This window comes from Rhineura floridana, chromosome 2 (genome assembly GCF_030035675.1).
Source record: "Rhineura floridana isolate rRhiFlo1 chromosome 2, rRhiFlo1.hap2, whole genome shotgun sequence".
Classification (NCBI taxonomy): Eukaryota; Metazoa; Chordata; class Lepidosauria; order Squamata; family Rhineuridae; genus Rhineura; species Rhineura floridana.
Window position 1 is genome coordinate 42,661,489 of NC_084481.1, and position 21,398 is coordinate 42,682,886.

General features: G+C 41.2%; 1 protein-coding gene and 1 long non-coding RNA gene across 2 annotated transcripts in view; one reads left to right on the top strand and one right to left on the bottom strand.

Moving 5' to 3' along the window:
• Positions 1–1,288: 1,288 nt before the first annotated feature.
• LOC133376398 (uncharacterized) lies at positions 1,289–11,446 on the bottom strand. The gene is made up of 2 exons (XR_009760470.1): positions 11,246–11,446; positions 1,289–4,551 (listed from the first exon to the last, which is right to left on the bottom strand). It is a non-coding gene; the product is annotated as an uncharacterized LOC133376398 (long non-coding RNA).
• Positions 9,982–21,398, top strand: part of SP3 (Sp3 transcription factor) — a 34,595-nt gene continuing 23,178 nt past the window's right edge. The window contains exons 1-3 of the mRNA XM_061608461.1: positions 9,982–10,371; positions 10,799–10,947; positions 11,208–11,309. Coding sequence (XP_061464445.1) covers positions 10,365–10,371; positions 10,799–10,947; positions 11,208–11,309 — 258 coding nt within the window. The 5' untranslated portion in view covers positions 9,982–10,364. The remainder of the gene's footprint in view (positions 10,372–10,798; positions 10,948–11,207; positions 11,310–21,398) is intronic.

Consider the following 21,398-nt stretch of genomic DNA (forward strand, 5'->3'; position numbering starts at 1 on the left):
TTTGAAGTCCTGGCTCACAGATGGGGTAGATGAGGCTTCCCCAAAATGGCCTGGCAGGCCAAATCTGGCCCACAGTCGAGGTTCCCCACCTGTACTGTAAACCTATACAACTCTCAAATCCCAGATGCATTTCTGCAACCTAGAAGATGCTGCTATTTTTGTGGGAGACTCATACAGGGCCTTCCTTACTTATGAATTTCTACTTGCCTTCATCTAGAGCCCTGTGATCTAATTTGGAAATACTGGAAGCAGGTATTCTGCATCTGCTGTCCTTTTGCTCAGGTCTACCTTTTCACTTCTCAAACCTCTATTACAAAAACACAATGCTAGAAATATAAGTGCAATCTTAACCATGTCTATTCAGGAGCCCTAATGAATGCAGCAGGGCTTACTCCCACATAAAGGGGGTTAGGAATGTGCTGTAAGGCATGTATACTTTTCAGGCTGCAAACCTAAGTGCGATTACCTGGAAGTCAACTCCACTCAACAGTGGTCAGTGATCTTACACAGGATTTCTCTATAAATTGTATAAATATGCCAAATGCTACAATAAATGATGCATTTTATTCTGTGGAAATAAGTTTAAATTTGATAATAAAGTTCAGTAAGAAACTTCTTGAGGTATAGGAAAAACCTTTCTAGAGATGTATTCAGCATACTGTACTTTTTTTCTTACTAAACATGTCAAATAAATAAGCAACTCTGATTTCAATATTCTCCAACGTTGGTTTTTTCTATACCTTCAAAATTTCTGTAAAGTTTAAATCTCTACCAGTTTTATGTATTCCACTTATTTCCCCCCAAATTATGTTCTATGAATTTAACATTGTCAAGTACCTCATTGCCCGTCCATTTTACTTTATCATTTTTATAGGACTCTTTTCAGATTTAAAGTTTAAAAAGACACCTGAAACATTTAAAATACTCAAGATCCTCAAGTCTATTTTTACAAGGTTTTTCAAGGTGTTTAAACTTTTTTAAACACCTCTGTCATTTGATGTACTATGCTAGCAAAACACATTCCAAGCTGTTCAGGGGATTGGTAAAGAAGCACACAGAATTTGTTGTAACTTGATTGTCAGGAAAATACTCTAATTAGAACTGTTCTCATGCCAATTTTTGTCAGCCTGCCTATGCAGTCCCCAAATCAGTTATCACTTAACATGGCTAATGCGTCTCCCCTGAAATGGGAAGAGTAGTTTTGTTCAGAATTGTGGATTAAAAATCTAGGTTTTTAAAAACAATTTTTTCTATACTCCTTTTCCAAGGTAGAGTTTAACAACAGAACCAAACCTGAAATTGGTTTATTGTATTCAATGGGAATTATACATCCTTGTCATATCACCCTGAATTCTAAATAAGTCAGCCCAGGGGAAATGGCAAAATTCCCTTTCACCTATGAAGCTCAAAGGGGATTTTTTTTCTTAAAGTGGAAGCTGGTGACAAGTTTTTGAAACTAAGAAATGAGGTTTAAACAATTCTCTCCTTACCCTTCCCAGCCACCCACCAGTCATAGCCTCTTAGATGATGTTGGTGCCTATTTCAACTCTAGCCTTTTCAGTCCCTTTCATCTTCCATAGTATATCTTCACCTCCCTGCTGAAAAACCTGAATTTAAATAACAGACTGGCAACTAGTAGCCCATAGATTAGTTCCAGCCTTCAAACCAGTGTTGTCTGGTCTCTAGCTGCCAACCTTTTCTCCTTATATGAGCTCTGAAAGAACTCAAGAGACAGATCTGTGCATGTGCGCAAGAGGAGGACTTCTCATCTAACTGGTCTACTCCAATTATTCTTCCTGTCATCTTCTTTCAGGGAAGTTACACCAGAAGAAATAAGTAGACTGGGCTGCAACACTCGCATCTGTCCTTAATTGCTGTACCCCACCTTCCCATTTCAGATGAGGGAGAGTGGCAGCTTGGTCTGCCGGAAGGCTATTTCAAGTGGCCATTCAAGAAATACTTGGATGTTAGAAATAAAGTTTACTGTTTGGAATTCAACGTTGTCTCTGAAGAAATTAATGAAGATTTTGGTGGTAAAGTTATCAATGTCTTGGATAATTTTCTGGACTGGAATGATGTGATGGAGCTTGACATTGAAAAAATCTATGGAGTTGGCTACAGATATGTGACAGTGGAGAAACTCTTAAGAGATGAGCCAGTGCATTTTGTAAAAAAGAAGAACAGAGATATGACTTTGCAGCAATATTTCAGCAACATATTCAGAATTCTTAACTGGAATGATGTGATGGGGCTTGTCATAGAAAAAATTTATGAAATTAACTACAAATATGTGACAGAGCACAGATAGCAACATATTCAGAATTGATGGCAAGGATATATTTGTGATGGGGGAAATTCCCATCAGACTCTTGTTATATGACTATGGCTATGACAGCAAGATCATCATAGGATACTGATAATGGATGAATGGATACTGAAACCACTGGATTTAACACAATGGATGAATGGACACTGAAACTACTGGATTTAACAGGACTATGGAAGATGGAATATTGATAATGGAAGAATGGTTATGGAAATTAATGGACTTAACAGATTTGACGAGATGGATTAATCAATATGTTTATTTGGACTATGGCTATGACAACAAGATTATTATGGGATACTGATAATGGAAGAATGGCTACTGAAATTACTGGACTTAACAGGATTATTGAAGATGGAAGATGGAATTAATATAGATAATGGAAGAATGGCTATTGAAATTATTGGGACTAACAGATTTGAATCAGATGAATTAAGCGACATGTTTATTTGGAGAAAAATCGAAAGATATATCTCTCAAGGAATTGAAACCTCTCTTTGACTTTTTGTAGAAAGAATAAAATAATGTTTATGAGATTTGATGATTAATTAAGATAACTACTGGAGGAAAGTGATTCTATAATATAATTTTAGAGATAGGATTGTTATATATTGTAGACCTATAACTGATCTGCGACAAATCGGAAGTCAACATTTTATTTTGTTGTTTGTTTTTGTTTTGTTTTTTGTCTTTGAAAATTTGAATAAAAATTAATGAAAAAAAAAAGAAATGGTGACAAGAGATCTAGAGCATGAACTACTTAAAGTACAATGGACTGGCTAGAAAGAATTAGTATAAGTTAAGCAGATGGGATAAAAAGTAACACATATTGCAGAAAATGTGTAAATATAAACATAGAAATTTACTGAGTAGAACAAAACTATATGGACATTTTTCATAGTACAAAATAGCAGGATTAAAATGTGCAATGAAACAACTTCCAGTTTGCACTTGGATGATAACAGGGGCAAAATAGTAGGATTCTGATGGCTGTTTTAATACCTTATATGGGTGAAGAATATATTGGGCTAAGAAGACTCTCCCCCAAATTTAAGAAAAAATAGGTGAATTTTGTTTTTCAGAACTTCTAGGCAACATTTTTTTTGTCTCCAAATAAGGGTATTTGAGAGTCAGTTTCTGACAACATAAAATATGTATTTTCTAAACCTCCAAATTAGTTTATTTTGAACTTCAGCCTGAAATGCTATTTGCTTCCCAGTATAGTAGAGTTGGAAGGGGCCTAGAAGGCCAATCAGTAATGCCCATGTTAGAATCTGCTTCAATAATCACAGTAATATCTAATGCCCCTTAATAGCAGTTTTTCTGAGCCATGTTATACATTTACATGGGTCTTTAGGTTCTTTTGAATTCTCTTGTTCTTCCTTACGTATTGGTCACATCAACCTTGCTTCACTAAACAGAATCGTAGGCAAACACATGGCAACCCTGTGGAATAACAGTTTATCACTGATGCTGTCTCAATGTAGCTTCCACCTGTTGTTTGTTGAACACTAGAGCACTCTTGTTCACATGCAGACAGTCATAAAACCCAAATGTTGGAAAACTCCTTCTGAAGTATCTCCCTTATTGTGGCTAGGTTTGTCCCATGACTACTTACAAATCTGTATAAAGATTGAAAGTCTTTTAGAAGACTCTAATATTCTTGGTTCTTTCATTCAAATCTAACATAATGCATGCGCTTGAATAACATTTGTTGAGCCTCTGGAATTTCTGTCGTCTAGAACCGATCACTTGGTGATGTTTTCTTGTGTCTTAATATTTATTGTAAAGGCCATCACATCTGATTCCTGGTAGCAGTCAGTGGTGATGAACTATGATAATTTGCTCAGTGTTGCAATGCTCAGCACTAGGTACTAGCATTTCATCTTTGTTTTTATGTACATCTTGCTGCAGCTTCCTTTTAGATATGAAGACAGCCTTGCAAATTTTGTGAAAATATACACCTTTTGGACCACAATCCCAGTCCACATTCTTATTCAGTGCTCTGTATTTATACAGTCCACTCCAATTCTTGACTCTTCATTTTATTCCATAAGTCTATGGAACAGGCACTTCTGTCATCTTTATACTGCTTTCCACCTAATACAGGCCATACATCAAGTCTTCACTTTTCTTCTTTCTGGCTGACCTCCCTAGAACTGCTTTCAGCACAAGGGTGGGCAATAGCACCGTTTGATTGCTGGGAGATTTGCATATATTATACACTGAAAAAAAGTAAAAAATACAAAATTACAAATTTTACAAATAAAAGGTATGTACAATAACCCACAAAAGTTTTTTAAAAATATTAGGGGTCTAGCAGTACCAACTGATGTTTAATGTCAGCAAATATGGGCTCCTTTATCATAAATATCTCAAGATATCAAAAATACCTTACTGGGACTTCCATAAAATGTGGTAAAAATACTATTTGATATCAGCTTATCTTACATTTTTCTCCTAGCCAATTTTGCTTAAACTTTGGGGAGGGTGGACCTGGCTGATGTATTCTCCACTCTAAGGAATCAAACTTCCAGACCTTTTTCCCCAGTGAATTGGTCACAAGGTCTTACTATTCTGCTTCTGCTATTGCCTAATATGCTACCAATCATTCCTATGCTACATCCAGTCACAAGAAATATGTTGCCCAATTCTTTGGTCAGGAAATTATTTTGTTATTCTATCCAATTAAAATAAAAGTACAATCTTTACATAGATACTACCAAAACAACTGTCTACATATAACTACTTTTCAAAAATAATGAGGTTTAGGAAGTAAGAGCTGACAGTAGTATGGAACAGAGAATTCTACTGGACAAATGAGGATTTTTTGTAGAAGGCCTGAGCTTCTCAGCCAACTTTCTGCCAATTCCATCTGCAAGTGTGGTGGCTGAATGACTGCCTCTTGACATCCCTACCTCAGTAACAGGGCTGTGGAGTTGGAGTCGGAAGCAATTTTGGGTGGAGTCAGAGTCGGTAGAAATGTACCGACTCTGACTTCCAAATAAATTTTGATTGACAAGAAGCAATTTTGGGTGGAGTTGGAGTCGGACAGTAGAAAAATAGAGGAGTCAGAGTCAGACAGTGGAAAAATAGAGGAGTCGGAGTCGAAGGTTTAGCGTACCGACTCCACAGCCCTGCTCAGTAAGCATGCAAGCCCAACATCCTTCCTCACAGAATTTCCCAATTGTGGCAAGCCTGTTCTAAAGTAATGTTAACCACACTGAATCTTTGATATAGGTATGGCTGTAATATATATGAAACAGATGCCATGCAGTGATAGTGTAACATGTTACAAACGCTCCCCTTAAGTCTAAGAGTTTTGATGACTCCATTATATTGAATAAAACAGCACAGGCTAAGACTACTATACACCTAAGTAAAGAAAAACTGAGCTGAGCTGCCATCGCTGGGCCTTTTTTCTGATATGGAGTTTTATTTGTTTATTGATACCTGTAAATGATTGTGGTTCTCAATATATATATTGTTAAGTGAGTATGGGACTATGAACATACTTTGAAAAATGTTGCTCCTGTGTTATTAAACGCATAACTAGTATGCATGCATCAAACATGCAGTCTCCATCCAACTTTGAAAAGCCCTTTTTAGCATGTCCTGAAAATGTCTTTAAACCACATGTTCGACAGCTTCATCTACGTGATGTGTAACACAATAGCTGCACAGTAGCATAGGCAGACTTGCAATCAAGCTGGTGCTATGCTGCCCCTAAAATGTCTAACAGGATAGATCAAAAGCAATTAAAAAATTAAAACCCTTTTTATTTGAACAAATATTAACTATCCCCTAAAAACATAATACAAAGAGACACATTCAAAGTCTACACTCAAATAAACTGAATCCATAACCCTCTAACAAATTTGTTAAATAAAAGTCTTGTTTTCTGTCTAAAGGAACAAACCAGTCTGTTATTTAAACATTCAAATGACACTTTTTAGAAACTGTGAAAGTTGTAAAAATACCAAATAGCAATTAACCCTTACTGTTCGGGAGCAAGCTATCTGAAGGTCCACCTTCTCCCATACGTTTTCCCACATATTAAGAACTTCCAAGTGAGACTCTCCTAAGTGTGTGAAAAGACTCCTGAAAATACATCTGGTTGCAAACAGAGAAAGGGCCTTTTCCCTAGCTGCGTCCTTAACTGCTTTCACACTCCCTCCTAAAGGCCTGCCTTGCTACGTCTCAATGGCCTTTCACCATACTATAAAGACCTTCCTTTTTAGGAAGGATGTTGGTTGCTTTAAATTGTTGCAAGCTGTTTTTATTGTTTTACTGAATGTGTTTTGATTTCTGGTTTATCTCTGCTTCTTTCAAGATTTTATCGTACTTTGTTTCAGTTTATTCTTCTTAGCCACCTTAAAGTCTTTTTGAGGAAAGGCTGGATAATGATGTTTTAAATAAATATATAATCACTATATAATTGTCTGTTCTTGCTCCTACTCATTTGTTCTTAAGACCATTAGACAGACTTTTGAAGTGAAGCATTCCACTTGGATCCAAACGTAGCATTCCACTAATAGAAGGACTCCTTCCATCTACAGAAGGCTTTATTCAGCAGAGGATCCTGCTGGTGGGAGGGGGGTAGTAAGGGAGGCAACTTTGTCTGATTTTCCTTTTCCCCTATAATCCGCCACACTGGACAGCTCCACAGTCCTCTGGAGCAGATTTCTTTCGAAGGGAATGTAGGGCGAAGTTGGAATTGGCAAATGTAGCCTCCCTTTCTCCCTGATAGCAGGAGCATCCCGAATGGAGTTCCATTCAGGTGATGCTGCTGCCAGTGGTAACAAAGTCATGATCCCTGCTTACAAATGTGACACATGTACTGTACTTATTATTATTGTTTAGATTATTTAGATTCTGCCAAGCAAACAGCAAAGGTATTTATTTTTAATGGCACGAAAAAACACTTTTCTATCAAGTACAACTACAAGCTACAATAAAGCTTACTCCCAGAGGTGTACAGGATTGTAGCCTTAAATCCTAGCCTATGCTTCTGATTCTCTCAATTCTAAATTTTCCTGGCTATCATAACCTAGACCATTTTCTCAAACCACAATCTTTTCCTGCATAGATCTGATATTACAACCAATGAAAGGATTGTAGCATACACATTTGGAAACTGTCACATAAATGGGGGGGGGTTAGACATGAATCATGAAAACAAAAAGGGTCCTGATCCTGCAAATATCTTCCATACATAGAAATATGCAGAGATCTTTTTCTGGATGAGCTATAAGTGCAAAATGGTGCTGTGTGAGTAGTTACCACATCCAGGCCCTGAAGCTGTGAATTGTTCCCTTCCACTGGTGAACTGGGGTTGTGCAAACAATGCCAAATAAGTAACTTCACATTAGTTGTCCCAAATGTATGGTGAACAAAGGATAAATTTTCCTACTGGCATATTATTAACCCACAATCATGTGTTAATATAATAATGTGTGTTGAGGAGTACAAGAAACGTCTAATTAATCATTTATTATTACATGGTTTCCTAATGGCTTGAGACAGAAAGAGAACCCAGACCACAGAGCATCACAGTGAATTAGGTAATAGGAGCACCATGGGGAGGTGGGAATTCTGGGCCGACAGGCAAGGTGGCAGTATTTGGGGTGTTGTCAGCCAGCCCCCCTCTCCAGCTTTCTTGCACCCTCCATCAAAATGGGGGATGGGATTCTGAGTGTTTAAAAATGAAAATGTATCTAATTAGTGAATTCATTAACTATTTTGCCTCTTTCCTTCCCTGCCTTAGCCTTAGTCACTGAATATTAGCCAAAATAAAAACAGAAAAATTATTTGGCTTTCATTAGTTTTACAGTTGCATGTTGTTTGATAGTATGAATTGATGGATAAATAATATTACTGAGATGACATTTGACCAATCATGAATGAACACAAAAAGATGAAAGGCTCTTATGTATATTGCTCTATTACAACTGCATTTAACACCTGAAAATAATGATCCAATCCTGGAAATAATATTCTCTCTCTATTCCCAATGAGCAGGATATATTTTCATGACAACATAAAACATCCAACTTATTCCTGCCATGTGTAGTGTCATTTTCTCCACTAAACTCATGGTTTTCAAAGGTCAAAAAGTCCTAAAGTAACTGTAGATTATGTGGTGAATTCCCTCCAAAGTTTCAATCCTATGCACATTTGAGTACTTACTAGAAAGGAAGAACCACTTAACTGTAAGTTAATTATGAGTAAATATGCATACTATCAGAATGTATGTAGAACAACATTCCCTCCAAACCAACCGCTCATGCTCAGCAAGGTCCATTTAGTTGGGAACTACACAATGCTATAAAACAATGGCTATGTTATTTACAGTTTGTGTGCGTTTTGGGGTGACACAAATAAAAATCCAATATACATTAAAAAAATCCCTTCAAGTTTCTTACTAATGTAATCTTGGCAAAGGAATTATAATAGTGATCTAATTACCGAAATGCTTGAGAATTAGTGCTTGGTCCATTAGTACCAATGGATATTTCTCCATTGATCTCAGTGGGAGATGGGACTGCTTTCTTAGAAAACAATTCCAAACCATTACAATTAATGGCAGTTTTGCCACTGAGAAATGTGGACTATGGCTGTTGTCCTTAAGTGATTTTTCACACACACAGAGTTGCTATATGAACTCAAAGTAAACAATATAAAAGTGATTTTTTTGGGGGGGGAAAAGCAGCATCCAGAAAGAAACTATTAAGTCATTTAAAAATACAAAGCATTTTCCTATGCTTATTTTTAAATCAACCACCAGAATCGAGCATTCTGCATCAATATTCAAGTTCGTAAACTCTCTAACCAGAGACTAGTTCTGGATATCAGTGTCCTTAAAAGGTGGAGAACTAAGGCTTGCCCTACTTTAAAAATATACACTCAAACTTATAGATGGCTTAAAAGTTGAATGCGATCAACGTAACGAAGAACATGCAAGTAGAGGGCAGGGCCTGGCCCCTCAGGAGCCTCGAAACTCTCCTAAGTGAGGCCTGATCGGTTCAAGAGCGTGCCGACATTTTAACTATGGACCTTTGGGTTTGTTTATTTTTTTCCTGGGGAACAAGCGCGGCCTCTAACGTCTCCTCCCCCTCAAGAGAGCCGCTGTCACAAATGCTGAGTGACAGCCGGAACGAGGGAGATTTCAAACCCCGCCGGTAACTCTTGGTCACCCACGGAAATCGAGCGCTCACAGGGCTCGTCTCCGCCGGAGAGAAAGGGGCGCACCGAGCCAACGGGAAAAGAAATGTTCTCCTGGTGGTGGACAGACACGAGCGCCGGCCCTCAATGTTAACAGAGAATGCAGCCTCCACCCGTAACGTTCATGTGGGGCTGACACAGGCGTTAGCTGGGCCTCCTTCCCTCTCTCTGCCCCAGCCAGCGATACCGTCCCCGTAGGCGGCCGCGGCGGCCTCCTTTTCCCCGCCGCCCGAGCCCACCGAAGCAGGCCTCGCTCATTGTCTCTCACACAAACCCTGGCAAACAGGAAGCCACCTCGGCAAGAGAGGGGGAGGGGGCACCCGCAGCGGGTGAGCGACAATCCAGGCGGACCAGTGAGAGCCCGGGCGACGGAGCGCCGTAGCCAATGAGCTGGCAGGAGCGCCAAGGGGAGGCGGGAGTTCCGGGCTAGCTCGCTAGCGGGTGGGCAAGGCGGCGGTAGTAGTGGTGCTGGTGGTGTCGGCCGGGCCCCCTCTTCCCTGCTCCAAGCCCCACCTTTCGGCTTCCTCGCACCGTCAATCAAAATAGGGGAAAACCCCGGAGTGGGCTCCAGGCCGCCGCCGCCGCCGCCTGCACCACCATCAACACCTCCACCACCGCTTCAGCCCGCGCGCACAATAAGCATGTCCCCAGCGGCGGCGGCGGCAGTAGAGGCAGCCGCCTAGCCCTAGTGGCAGCGGCAGCACGAGCGGGGCCTGCGCGCAACAGAGACAGCGAGCGAGCGAGCGCTCTCCTTCCTGCCTCCCTGCCTGCCAAGTAGGCAGAGGTGCCTCCCGCGGCCGCTCGCTCTCCCACCATGACCGGTACGTACGGGCCGCTGGAAAAGCTGCTCCTCTGCGTGTGTCTGCCTGCGAGGGTGGCTGGAGCGGCACTGGCTGAGCAGCAGCAGCAGGAGGAGCAGAGCCAGGGGGAGGAGGGAGAAAGAGGGGCAGGGGCAGCAAAGGCGGCGGCGGCGGCAACAGCGCGGAGGGAGGAGGAAAAAAGGAGGGAGGGGAGGAGGGCTCCTCTGCGCGGGCGGGTGGGAGGGAGGAAAGGGAAGCAGGGCGGGCTCCTCTGCGCGGGAGGGGAGCGCTGGGGTTATGGGGAAGGGAGGGGGCGAGCGCTCCCGTCAGTGACTCTCCTCCCCCTCCCCCCCACCAACCGATTCGTCCCCCCACTACCCCCAACTCTCCCCCCCATTTCTATCCTATCTTTCTCCCCCCCCCAATATTTCCCCCGTTGTGCCCGCAGCTCCCGAGAAGCCCGTGAAACAAGAGGAAATGGCTGCCTTGGACGTGGACAGCAGCGGCGGCGGCACCCACGGCGAGTATCTGCAGCACGGAAACGGCGGCTTTGCAGCCACTTCGGCCGACGCCTCCGACGAGGCCGGCACCCCACAGGTAAGGGCAGGCTGGCCCCGCGGAGGGATGGGTCGGCAGAGTGTCTGCCAGGCAGGGCCCCCTTTCGCTTTTTCTCACCCCCCCCCGGCCCGCAATGACACGTCGGGAACGCGGGACTCGGTGGCGCCGCTGCCACTTTCCTGAGCTCTACAGAGGGAAGGAGGCAGGCGGTGTCGGGGTGGGGAACCGAAATGTTGCCGAGGGCCCCGCACTAACCGCCCCCTCCCTTCTCCTCCTCTCCCGGCCCGCCCGCCGAGTAGGATACCCAGCCATCGCCGCTGGCGTTGTTGGCGGCTACCTGCAGCAAGATCGGGCCGCCGTCACCGGAGGAGGACGACGAAGCTTCTCCATCTGTCGGAGCGGTAAGTGCCCGCCCCGCCGCGCTCGCACGGCCTGCCGGGGGGAGAGAGACAGCGCAGATCGCCCGCCCGCCCGGGGGGAGGGACGGGGACACACCGCATAGCACTGCCCGCCCGCCCGGGGGAGGGACGATTGTAAGGCCGACCTGCCAAAGAGAGGGGTCCCTGGGCTCCCCCTGCCTCTCCAGGAGGAGCCGGGCTCCCAGGGGAGGGGGAGGAGGCGGTGGCGGCGGCTCTGAGACTTCCCCTTGAGCCTCTTGTCGCGGCGCCTTTCCTTGCTTTTCAAACGGGGCTGGCGGTGGCGGGAGGGGGTAGGAAGAGAGGCGGGAAGCTTTCACTCTCCGGCTCACCCCTCCTCCAACAACAGGGAGGTATCTGGGTTTTAAACCCCCCTTTTTCCTAAAATGTGAACAACCACCTTTCCCCTCCTCCTGAATGTCAGCTGTCACCCTGGAACCCTACAATAACACAAAATGAAGGCTGGGCTGGGAGAGAGAGAGGATGCACTTTTAGAGTAAAATGGCTGTTTGAAGAAACAGTCGATACTGCCTAGCGGAAGCGAGCTATTTTGAACTGCTGTTTCTGGGCGCAGTTAACTGTGCATTGCGAATCAGTTTTTTTTAAAAAAAAGTTCGGGTTTTTTCTTGTCTTGTGTGGCATCTGCTCTATAAATATCCCTGAGATTCCTCCTGACTAATTTTGAGAGGGTTCTGGTAGGGATATACTGAAAAACAACACTGTGCAAACGTTTTGTTGTTTAACCAATTAAATGAGCAAGTTTTAAGGGGAGCATTGAATTAAAGTTTTAAGTGATGTTTCTTATGGTTTCTTGATGGAATGATGTAACAGTTTAGATTGCTTTTAATGTGTTTGGTCATGCAACAAAAGAAAGATAGATATTAATTTTTATTTTTCACTCTCTTTATAATGGGGGATATAGTGCATTTGATGTTAAATTAAAGTTTTAGGCTGTAATCCAATATGTGTCTACTCAGAAGTAAGCTGCATTGGGTTCAGTGGGACTTACTCCCAGGTACATGTGCATTGGATTGCATCCTTAGCCTTTTCTATGGCTTTCTGATTGTTCTCTGAATGTTGTTAGGTTTTTATGGCATAAATGTAAGATGAATATTGTGGTGAAGAACGTAGGGAGTAGCTAGCTGTATGTGTATAGGATGTGAGATACCACATTAGCTTCAGTGACAATTTGGCTCCAGTCCTATGCACACCTATGCGTAACCCCATTGAAGTCAGTGAGACTTCTGAGTAAGCGTGCATAGGGTCACACTGTTCCAGTGCCAGCATAGATAACTTACTAACATTTGAATTGTTATTTGGTATTTGATATTTGTTTCTTAATTTTCATGTACACTTCTGTACCTATTTGACTGCTCGTAAGCCCTTTTAACTTCAGTGCATTTTAAAAGCTATGCAAGCGGATTAAGAATTGTAGTCTCACATAGCAGAAAGGATTTATTATCTCCATTGCACACAAGGAAGCTAAGATGCATTTGAAGTTAATCACTTGTCCACAGCCTCAGTGAAGTAAGAGCCTGGAATAGAGCCAAATTTTAACTTGCTCATCTGTGTCCTTCCAGATGTGACGTATATGAAAAATAATGCAGCAGTGTAGTCTCAGATTCTCAGACAGCCTGAAGCAAGATCTTGACATTGGTGAAATTCTTTATCCTATGATAACCTTATTAAAATAAGAAGTAAAATGACACTCAGATAATATTAAATGCTTATTTTTATAGTGGTCTATGTTTATAAACTGGGTGAGACTGTAAAAGATAATCAGGAATTGGCTAAGGGAAATGTGGGTACACAAGAAGCAGATATGTGAGACAGATAGCAAAGAGGAGAGTGATGAAGAGAACACAAATGGAAAAGGTTTTTCCACAAAGAAGTTGTTGTTACGGGTCTCTGCAAGCATTGATATATTGTGGATGTTGGGATAGATGGTTTAAATCAAACAGGGGCACCTTTTATGTTGAAGACTGCATTCCCTTAATATTAATCTGTTGGCAGCTGCATATTGGCAGTGTGTAGTGGCCAAAACCAAAAGTAGCTGGGGACACCCCTTTTCTCCCTCTAGCTCCTTGCTGCATTACAATTAGACATAGAAAATGCTCTCATTGGTGCCAATGAAAGCTTTTTTTATGCGCAATTACCTATGGGGGTGCGCAGGGCCAAGGGAGGAGGCTGTGGGATGGCGGTTCCCATCCCAGGCTTAGCCATGTGACTCAATGCGCCATCCTCCAACTCGGTGTGTTTACACTTAATCTACGGTGTATTTGAAACACGCATGGTATTCTCTTGTGCTTTTTGTACTATTAGAAGTTCAGGACCTCTGTGGTTTTTTTCTATATACTGGTACCATCAGAGTTGTAAATAATGGCAACAGATGAAGAGAGCTGGACAAGAGCAGCATTCACATGAACCTACTTGGAGTCTTCTGTTTTCTAGGGTAGATAGTGAAATATTCCTTAAGGAAAGGAATTGTTGCACCTGAAAGCGCCAACCAATTAGGAACAAAACCGTGTCATCTATGTATCTCATCTCTGGTATCAGTGAATTTTCCTGTGAATAGGAAGGAAACTGCAAATGTGTGCTTAAATATAGAGATAATAAATAAACTGCCTTCACCAATTTCCTCATCCAGCACATTGAGATGTCACTAATGCTAACTGGAAAGAGCAACAGGATTTTTCCCCAAGTCCCTTAAAATTAAGACTTAAATTATATATGTCTAACTTTTTTCAGTATTTTTAATGCAGTAAGGATCAAGCTGCAACATTTTTATTCCTAAATTAATTTTACTATAATATTGTATATTCTTTCAAATTCAGACTTCACCCTGGTAATCGCAATGTTCATTTCTGGACTATACTTCAATTTTTAATAGGAAGTTGCCTAGAAATGAGAGAGTTCCCTTCCTACATTTGCCACAAAGATAAAGCTAATATTCTCTGACCTGACCCAATAGACTATCTCATTAGAGTGAGTATTTTAGAGTGTGGTTTACCCCAAGTTCTAGTTCAGATATCAGAGTTGTTTGCCCATTATGAACAGGCTTTTAATTAATGCTTCCTTCTTCGCTCACATAATGAGTTCTTGATCACTTCCTGATTCCTGGTTCACACATCACACTGGTTTAAAACAAACTGTGGTCTAATATGGATGAGGAGCATATTGGTGCATGCTGCTCAATGTTTCTATGGTGCTTCTCCCTGCTTGCTGCTTCACAACAGACAAAACAAGCCAAAGTTTGGTTTGTTGTGTCGTCTGAACCTGGACTCATAGTTTGTTTTCCCCAAACCAAGAACAAACATTGGTTACTGCTTGTGGTTTGGATGACATGACAAGCTGTACTCTGGCTTAGTTTACCTGTGGCATGGCAGCAATAGGAGCGAGGGAAGATTGATATTAACCATAGTTTGTTTTAAACTATGGTTTAATCTGACACAAGAACCAAGCTAGTTACTATAGTTTATTGTGATACCAGTCAAATGATGGTTACATTTGTATTCAAACCATATTTGGAATCCCACTTTAGGTTTCCAATTTTGGAGTGAGGCAAACTCTTTGCCTGGTTTAGATGTAATGGCACATGATAGTTTGCCAAAAACCAGAGTGTTTGAGGCAGAAGCCCAACAGTCAAATTATGGTTGGGCAATTTCATCTGAACTGGGCAAAAGGGAATTATATAATTTGCTACTGATTGAAAGTAAGGGTGATATTAGTGTACTTGTTTGGTCAAAGTAAATATCTGTGAGCAGTTTATGTGGGACTTAAAATCTAAATCCAGCACAAATTCTAATGCAGGGTCCTCAACATGTGAATTTTCATTCACCCTATATATTATAGCCCTTAGAAATTAATTCACATCATCCAGATTGTAGGGTGCTGAAAATAGCAAGCCCATGCTAGCAAGTTATCCCATTCCATACGTCATCTGCACATAGGTCTGCTTACCTAATTTACAAAGGGTAGATTTTTTTTGAATCTATAGGCTCTCTACTGATTTCCCCTGGGTATCACCATTATCATCCTCTCCATAGGCACAGGACTTAGTGGTCCTATATATTTGGTAGCTGTTCACAGACATGGTAGTGGTTTCTGCATGCTTAGGGAACTCTTTAGCAATTAAGAAAAATGCTAGGTTGTAAATAGAACACAAAAACATGCTCAGACATGTTGAGGGTGGTAGGTTTTCTTTGGGCAGAGGTGGGAGGCGGGGAACAAAAATTGGGAGAGAAGAAACTGTCTGTTCAAGCCCAAGACAACTTATAGTATCTTGCTAGTGGGGTGAGAGTTGGAAGGGGCATTTGCCCCATGATATAAACTCTATTTCCTGTGCTACATGAGGAAATTATAGGATCAAGGAAGGAAGGAAGGAAGGAAGGAACTTTTTTCAGTCCACCCCCAATATCCTTGTTTCTGAGCATCGCATAGCATGGTAGCGGGAGGTTTCAAAAGGCCTTCCCCTTTTCTCCCCTGGTGATGCACAAACAGCACTATTAGGTGTTCCACACTGGCATACTGCAACAATTTGAGGATATACTGCAACATACTCGTGGGATTTCACTTTTTTCTTCTAATAGTGAACTTAGTGGTCCCATGGCTATCGGTTTGGTGGTGGAATTGGGGACACACAAATAAGGTAGCGGTTTGTGCATTCTTGCGATATTCCCCAGATATGCAAAAATGCATTCTTTTGTTAAATTAAAAGAGGAAAAAACAAAACAACCAGGTGAAGACTATACTCAGTGACCAGAACTAGATAAAATTGAGCACATCAGCTGAAGTGTTAGTGGGGAACAAAAATAAGAATGTGGGGATCAGAATTTGCCTGTTCTGCCCCTACCCTAAAATATTACAGTGTACTAGAGGAGGGAATCGGATACAGGAAACATGTCCCTCATGGCACGTATTCACCATGCAGCATAACTTCCTAGTCACCTGAGCTTCAGCAGTCAGCACTGTAGCAAAATTGCACTATAGTGGAAAACTGCTGAGGTTTAGGCAAGGTGTACAAGACACTTTAAATCTGTCTTGCATTTGCCCCAGCTAATTCCTTCTAGTGAACTGGGTGGTCCTAGGCTACCAAGTAGGAAACAGAAGAAGAGTCCATGAAAAGACAAGGTATAGTTTCTACACAGTTGGGGCGGAGGGACTTCCCAAACGGAAAAAAGCAGCCTGTAGTATTGTGGGGGGAAGAGATTAGGGTCAGGTAACTTACAAAATTAAACCTTATGTAGCTGGGGTCCTAGAAGGAATTGTGAGGATAAATTATCCCCCAGTAATTGGACAATAGTACAAGACTGCTGAGCTCCAGGGCAACATGAATACATGCTAAATTCTACAGCTTGTATACCTGTATTTGTCTCACAACTAAACTGATCCCAATATATACCATATACTATGTACCAATAGTAACATCTTGAACTTGGCCTGGTAACAAATTGGCAGCCAGTGCAGATTGCTGAGCAAGTTGTTATATGCTGGCAGTGGCTCACTCCTGTTAGTGCAAAATGCTGCAGCAAGGCTGCTAACTGCAGTTTCCGGGTCAAGTGCAAGGAAAGCATTGCAGTAATCCAGTCTTAAAGTTACTAATGCCTGAACTGCTGTGGTCAAGCTCTTCCGGTTCAGGAATAGTCACAGCTGTCATACAAGGCACAGTTGATAAAAGGTGCTTCTAGCCACTGAGGCTACCTGAACCTCCAGTGACAAAGATGGATCTAGAAGCACCTGCTACTTCAGAGGCAGTGCAATCCCACCCAGGGCAGACAGTTGACCAGTTTCCCAGACATGGGAACCACTCACCCACAGTGCCTCCGTGTTGCCAGGATTCACGCTCAGCATACTTTTTTATTATTTACATAAAACCAGTGGTTGAATGAAAACCTCTTGAAAAATCATAGGTTAAAAAAAGCGATGAGTGGTTTTTTTATGTGCTTAATACCGCTGAAATTCCTGGACTTGAACTGAAAATAGTTCATCATGTCCTGATAGTCAAATAGAAAAAGAAAAGTTGTCTGAGTTTTGTAAATTCTGAAAATACCTGGAATACATCTTCAGAATGAATTCTTAAACACAGAGAGTGGCTTTGCACATTCATTTGTAATTTGCTTTTACTTTTCCCCTCACCATCTAAGAAGAAGCATGAGCAAAGTGAAGTAGCACTTTTTAATCTCTCCAGATTAGCTGAGTTGAATCACTTAGCGTAAGCAAATGTCTTTCACTGGCCCAGTTCAGATGGTCATCTAACCAAGGGTTAGATGACTGAATGTGCTGTGGTGATTCCCAGGCTTGCACACTCCCTGCCTCTGTCCTCCTTTGCATGCGAAGAACTGCTAGTTTCACTTTTGACCAAACCATGTTATGAACTTTAGGAACTAGTTAGTTAAAATAAACCAGGATATCAAGCTGTTTACTGAAAAATGAAAGCAGTTCTCTTGTGTATAGGGGATGGGGGCAGTATTTGAGTTCAAGGCTTCCTGAAGCTTCTTTTAAATCTTCTAAACCAGGGCTCACCAGTTTGTAACCTGCAGGTGTCATGGCACCTGCAAAGGCCTTCAGTAGTACCCCCACAGAATCTGAGCTTTCATTAAAAATAGGCAAGTCTCTAGCCCTCCTAGATAAAAGATTATGGAGCAAAATGTGCAAGTACCCTTCTAAGCGACTTATGTGAAATGAGCCAGCCTGGCTGCTTCTGCTTGTCAGTGTTACTAGCCAATGAGTGAAGTCAGAGCTGTGATTGATAACTGAGTTATTTGTCACCAGGCAATAGGAATCCCTGGAGTCTAAAGAGCTGCTGTTTTCTCCTCCCTTTTAGTGCACTTTTTCTACTTCTGTTTCCCCCCTCCCCCCAGTCCTTGGAATCTCCATAGTTTGCTCTTCCTTTTCCTCTAGCAATCAGGATGCATCTTTTTCTGCTGGGCTTGCCTGAGAATAGGTAGTGCCTAGAAATTATTTTCTGCAAATACTACTATATAATAAATGTGGGTGAATGTTAAAGCATTCCCCTCTCCCCAAAAGACAAATGTGAAATCTTTGCAAAAAGGCTTAGGCGTGTCTCCTGCTTTGCAGGAGTTAAAGACCAGGGACTTGCTAAGAATTCACTGTATAGTTAACTTACAGTAAAATGATACATACATGCATGTCTACTCCAAAGTAAGTCTCTTTGTGTTTGTGTCTCTTTGTAATGAGGCTTACTTCCATGTAAGTGGGTAGAGGATGGTAGGCTTTGGTTTAAGGTTGGCCTTGGGAGAAACATAGGCTTCCTGTGCCTTTAACAGCTGTATGGCAGGCATAAATTCAACTGGTCAAGCCTTTTCTAGTATGAAAATATAATTATGGGGAAAGCTTCACTATGACTACTCTCTAATTTTGTGTTATACCATGCCCTCTTTGGCAGTCATTTTGTCACTGGTGTTCTCAGTACTCTCAAAATTTGAAATGTGCCTTCTGGTCCTATAAGGTTGGTAACCCCTGAACTGGACTACTGTGTTTAGGACAGGTAAGAGTCTTAATAAAATCAGTATGTTTGACAGGTTAAATTCAAGTGTACCCTATATATTATTGCTCACTTTTAATTAACACACAAAGAGTGCTAGCGGACCTTCAAGAACCCTTCCCTTATTTCTATCGCTTCCAGTTAACAGGCTTATGGCATTTTGAAAGAGGCTGGCAGAAACAAACATAATAAAAAGAGATATTCAAATCTCAAAAGTTCTGAGTTGTGGTGTGGCATTTTGTTATGGTCTTTAATACTCAAAAGCAGCGATACTACCTTAAGCAGTGCCTTAACTGAGAGTTTTTTAGTTGTGCATACTGGCTAATGTTAGCTGTCTTACATTCTGCCAATCTGCGAGAAAAGGAGAAAGGCTAGGTCATGGTGCTGTTTAAGGTCTACAGTTGTGATATAAATATTACATGGATCTTTCTTTATTGTTCTTGGATATTCTCATTTTTCATGAAATAAGGTAGATTATGGGATTGCCTCCTTTTGTAATGTCTAAATATATTGTCACTGGCATTTTTAATATGGGAAAACTAAATTGTCCTTATTTTCCCATTCTGTACTTACTTTGCTATGCGTTTCTAGGAAGAATTTGGCTAAGTTATTATTTCCCCTTTATATCTATTTACCTATGTAAATAAGTCTGAGAAGTCAAACTGCTTTTGCTGTAGACATCAGTCGATGATTGACTGACTTGTTCTTTTCCCTTATTCTATTCTCTCTCTTTTGGACAAGAATTCATTAGAACATGAGATTGGCAAAAAGCATGCAGCTAGATTCTTCATGGCAGTAGCTCCTTGGGATTTATAAGAGTGATGCATCTTACTTGTGTGAGAGTTGATTCCATTGTTCTTGTTTGTTCATCAGTTGCATGAATATATTGAGAATTTTAATACTTTTAAGATACAGTGGATTGGTAACCATTTCTGATGTTAGATTTTTCCTTTTCACATTTCGAAAAGATTAGAGAAGCAGCTAGTTAGGTAGCATTAAAAATACTTGAGAAGATACTAAGAGTCTTGAAAGATGTGTAGCTAACTGGAATCTGACTGTTCTGAAATCAGTGCTCTATAGCTTTGCTTTGTGCTGCTTATTCTAGTAAAAACTGTGTTATGACTCTTGCTCAGTGCAAGGAAGTGCCATTCTGATCCTTGGAGCAGAGGCTGTCACTGGGATGTTTGACATCAGACAGCGAGAGCGAGAGCAGCTTCACTGGTTCTTGTTGGCTTTTGTTGTCAGTGCATGAAAAAATGACAACCGAATAGTCTGCAAGAAGGGGCCCTTATAACGATGACTCTGCCTTCTGATAGGAAAGATAAGCATATTGAATTTAATAAAATTAAGTATGTAGGCAGATGACAAGGGCGGGAAACTGTTTGTTATAATTTCTAATCTTGTACAGTCTAGTTCTTTTCAGGAAATGATCTGTAAGAGATACTGGTTAGTAATGTGAACTTTAACCGTTCATTGTAAGGGAGACTTATTTCTCTGAGAATTTTACACCATCTCTGTTTTCTGTGATGTTCCTTGTTTTATTTATTTCATTTTTAAAATGTCTATCCCATCTATTTCCCTAAAGAGACTTAAGGTGGCTAACAAATAGTAATAAAACCAGAATAAAACACAATCCCTAGCACAGACCATATACAATCAAATTAATATTAACAATATGAAAATACATAGCATATACAATCAATTTAATAACAATATGCAAACTATTTCACAAATTCTAGCAGCACAAAAATAACTGAGCTACCAAAAAGTACACACTTAATCAGGAGTTTTTTTTAAAAAAGCCAGATCTTCATGAACCTCTGGAAGCAGAACAGTGATAGGTCCTAACAGACCTTGCTCAGCAAGACATTTCGTTAGGTAGGTGCCACAATCCTTCTAAATGCATCAGCAGTTCAATCTGCTGTTAGAGGAATTTGCATTTGCTGTTTATTTAGAAAGCTAAAGCAACATAGCTAAGCTTTAGAACTATTGTACTAAAGTTGTTCTTTTTCTTCATAATGATTTTTTTATTTTAAGCCTTTTTTGATTTTACAGTCAAACAATTTGGTTGTAATATTTCAAGCCTCCTTAACTTCTAAAGAAGGGTTTGGGAAGACGAGAAAAAGGCGAAGATGGTTAAGGCATCTGATCTTCTCAGGCCTAATTCAGGACAATATTCCACAGTGCTGTAGAAATAATTGGAAAGGCGTTATGTTTTGAGTAGAGAAGGTTAAGTATTTTCCCAGCTGAAATGTTAGCATGTAGTAAATAGTTTGACTGTCATGAGATCATAAAGTGTTATACTTTTTCATAATATCCGGAATGAATCATTACCTCCTTCTAGCGATGAACAATGCTTGTTCTTAATTCAGCTCGGGGCAGAGCAATTCCAGGGGGTGGGGAGTCTGCGGCAGAAGAACTGCCACTTCTTAAGCCTTCTGTGCTTGTGGCAGCCAGGATAGAAGGTGGGAGGCTTCCCCCTCCTTCTTGCTTTTTAAAAATATAACTATGCTTCCTCCGGGGCTGGTATAGTTTTCTCCCTTATCAGCATGCTGAGGAATGGAGCAGGG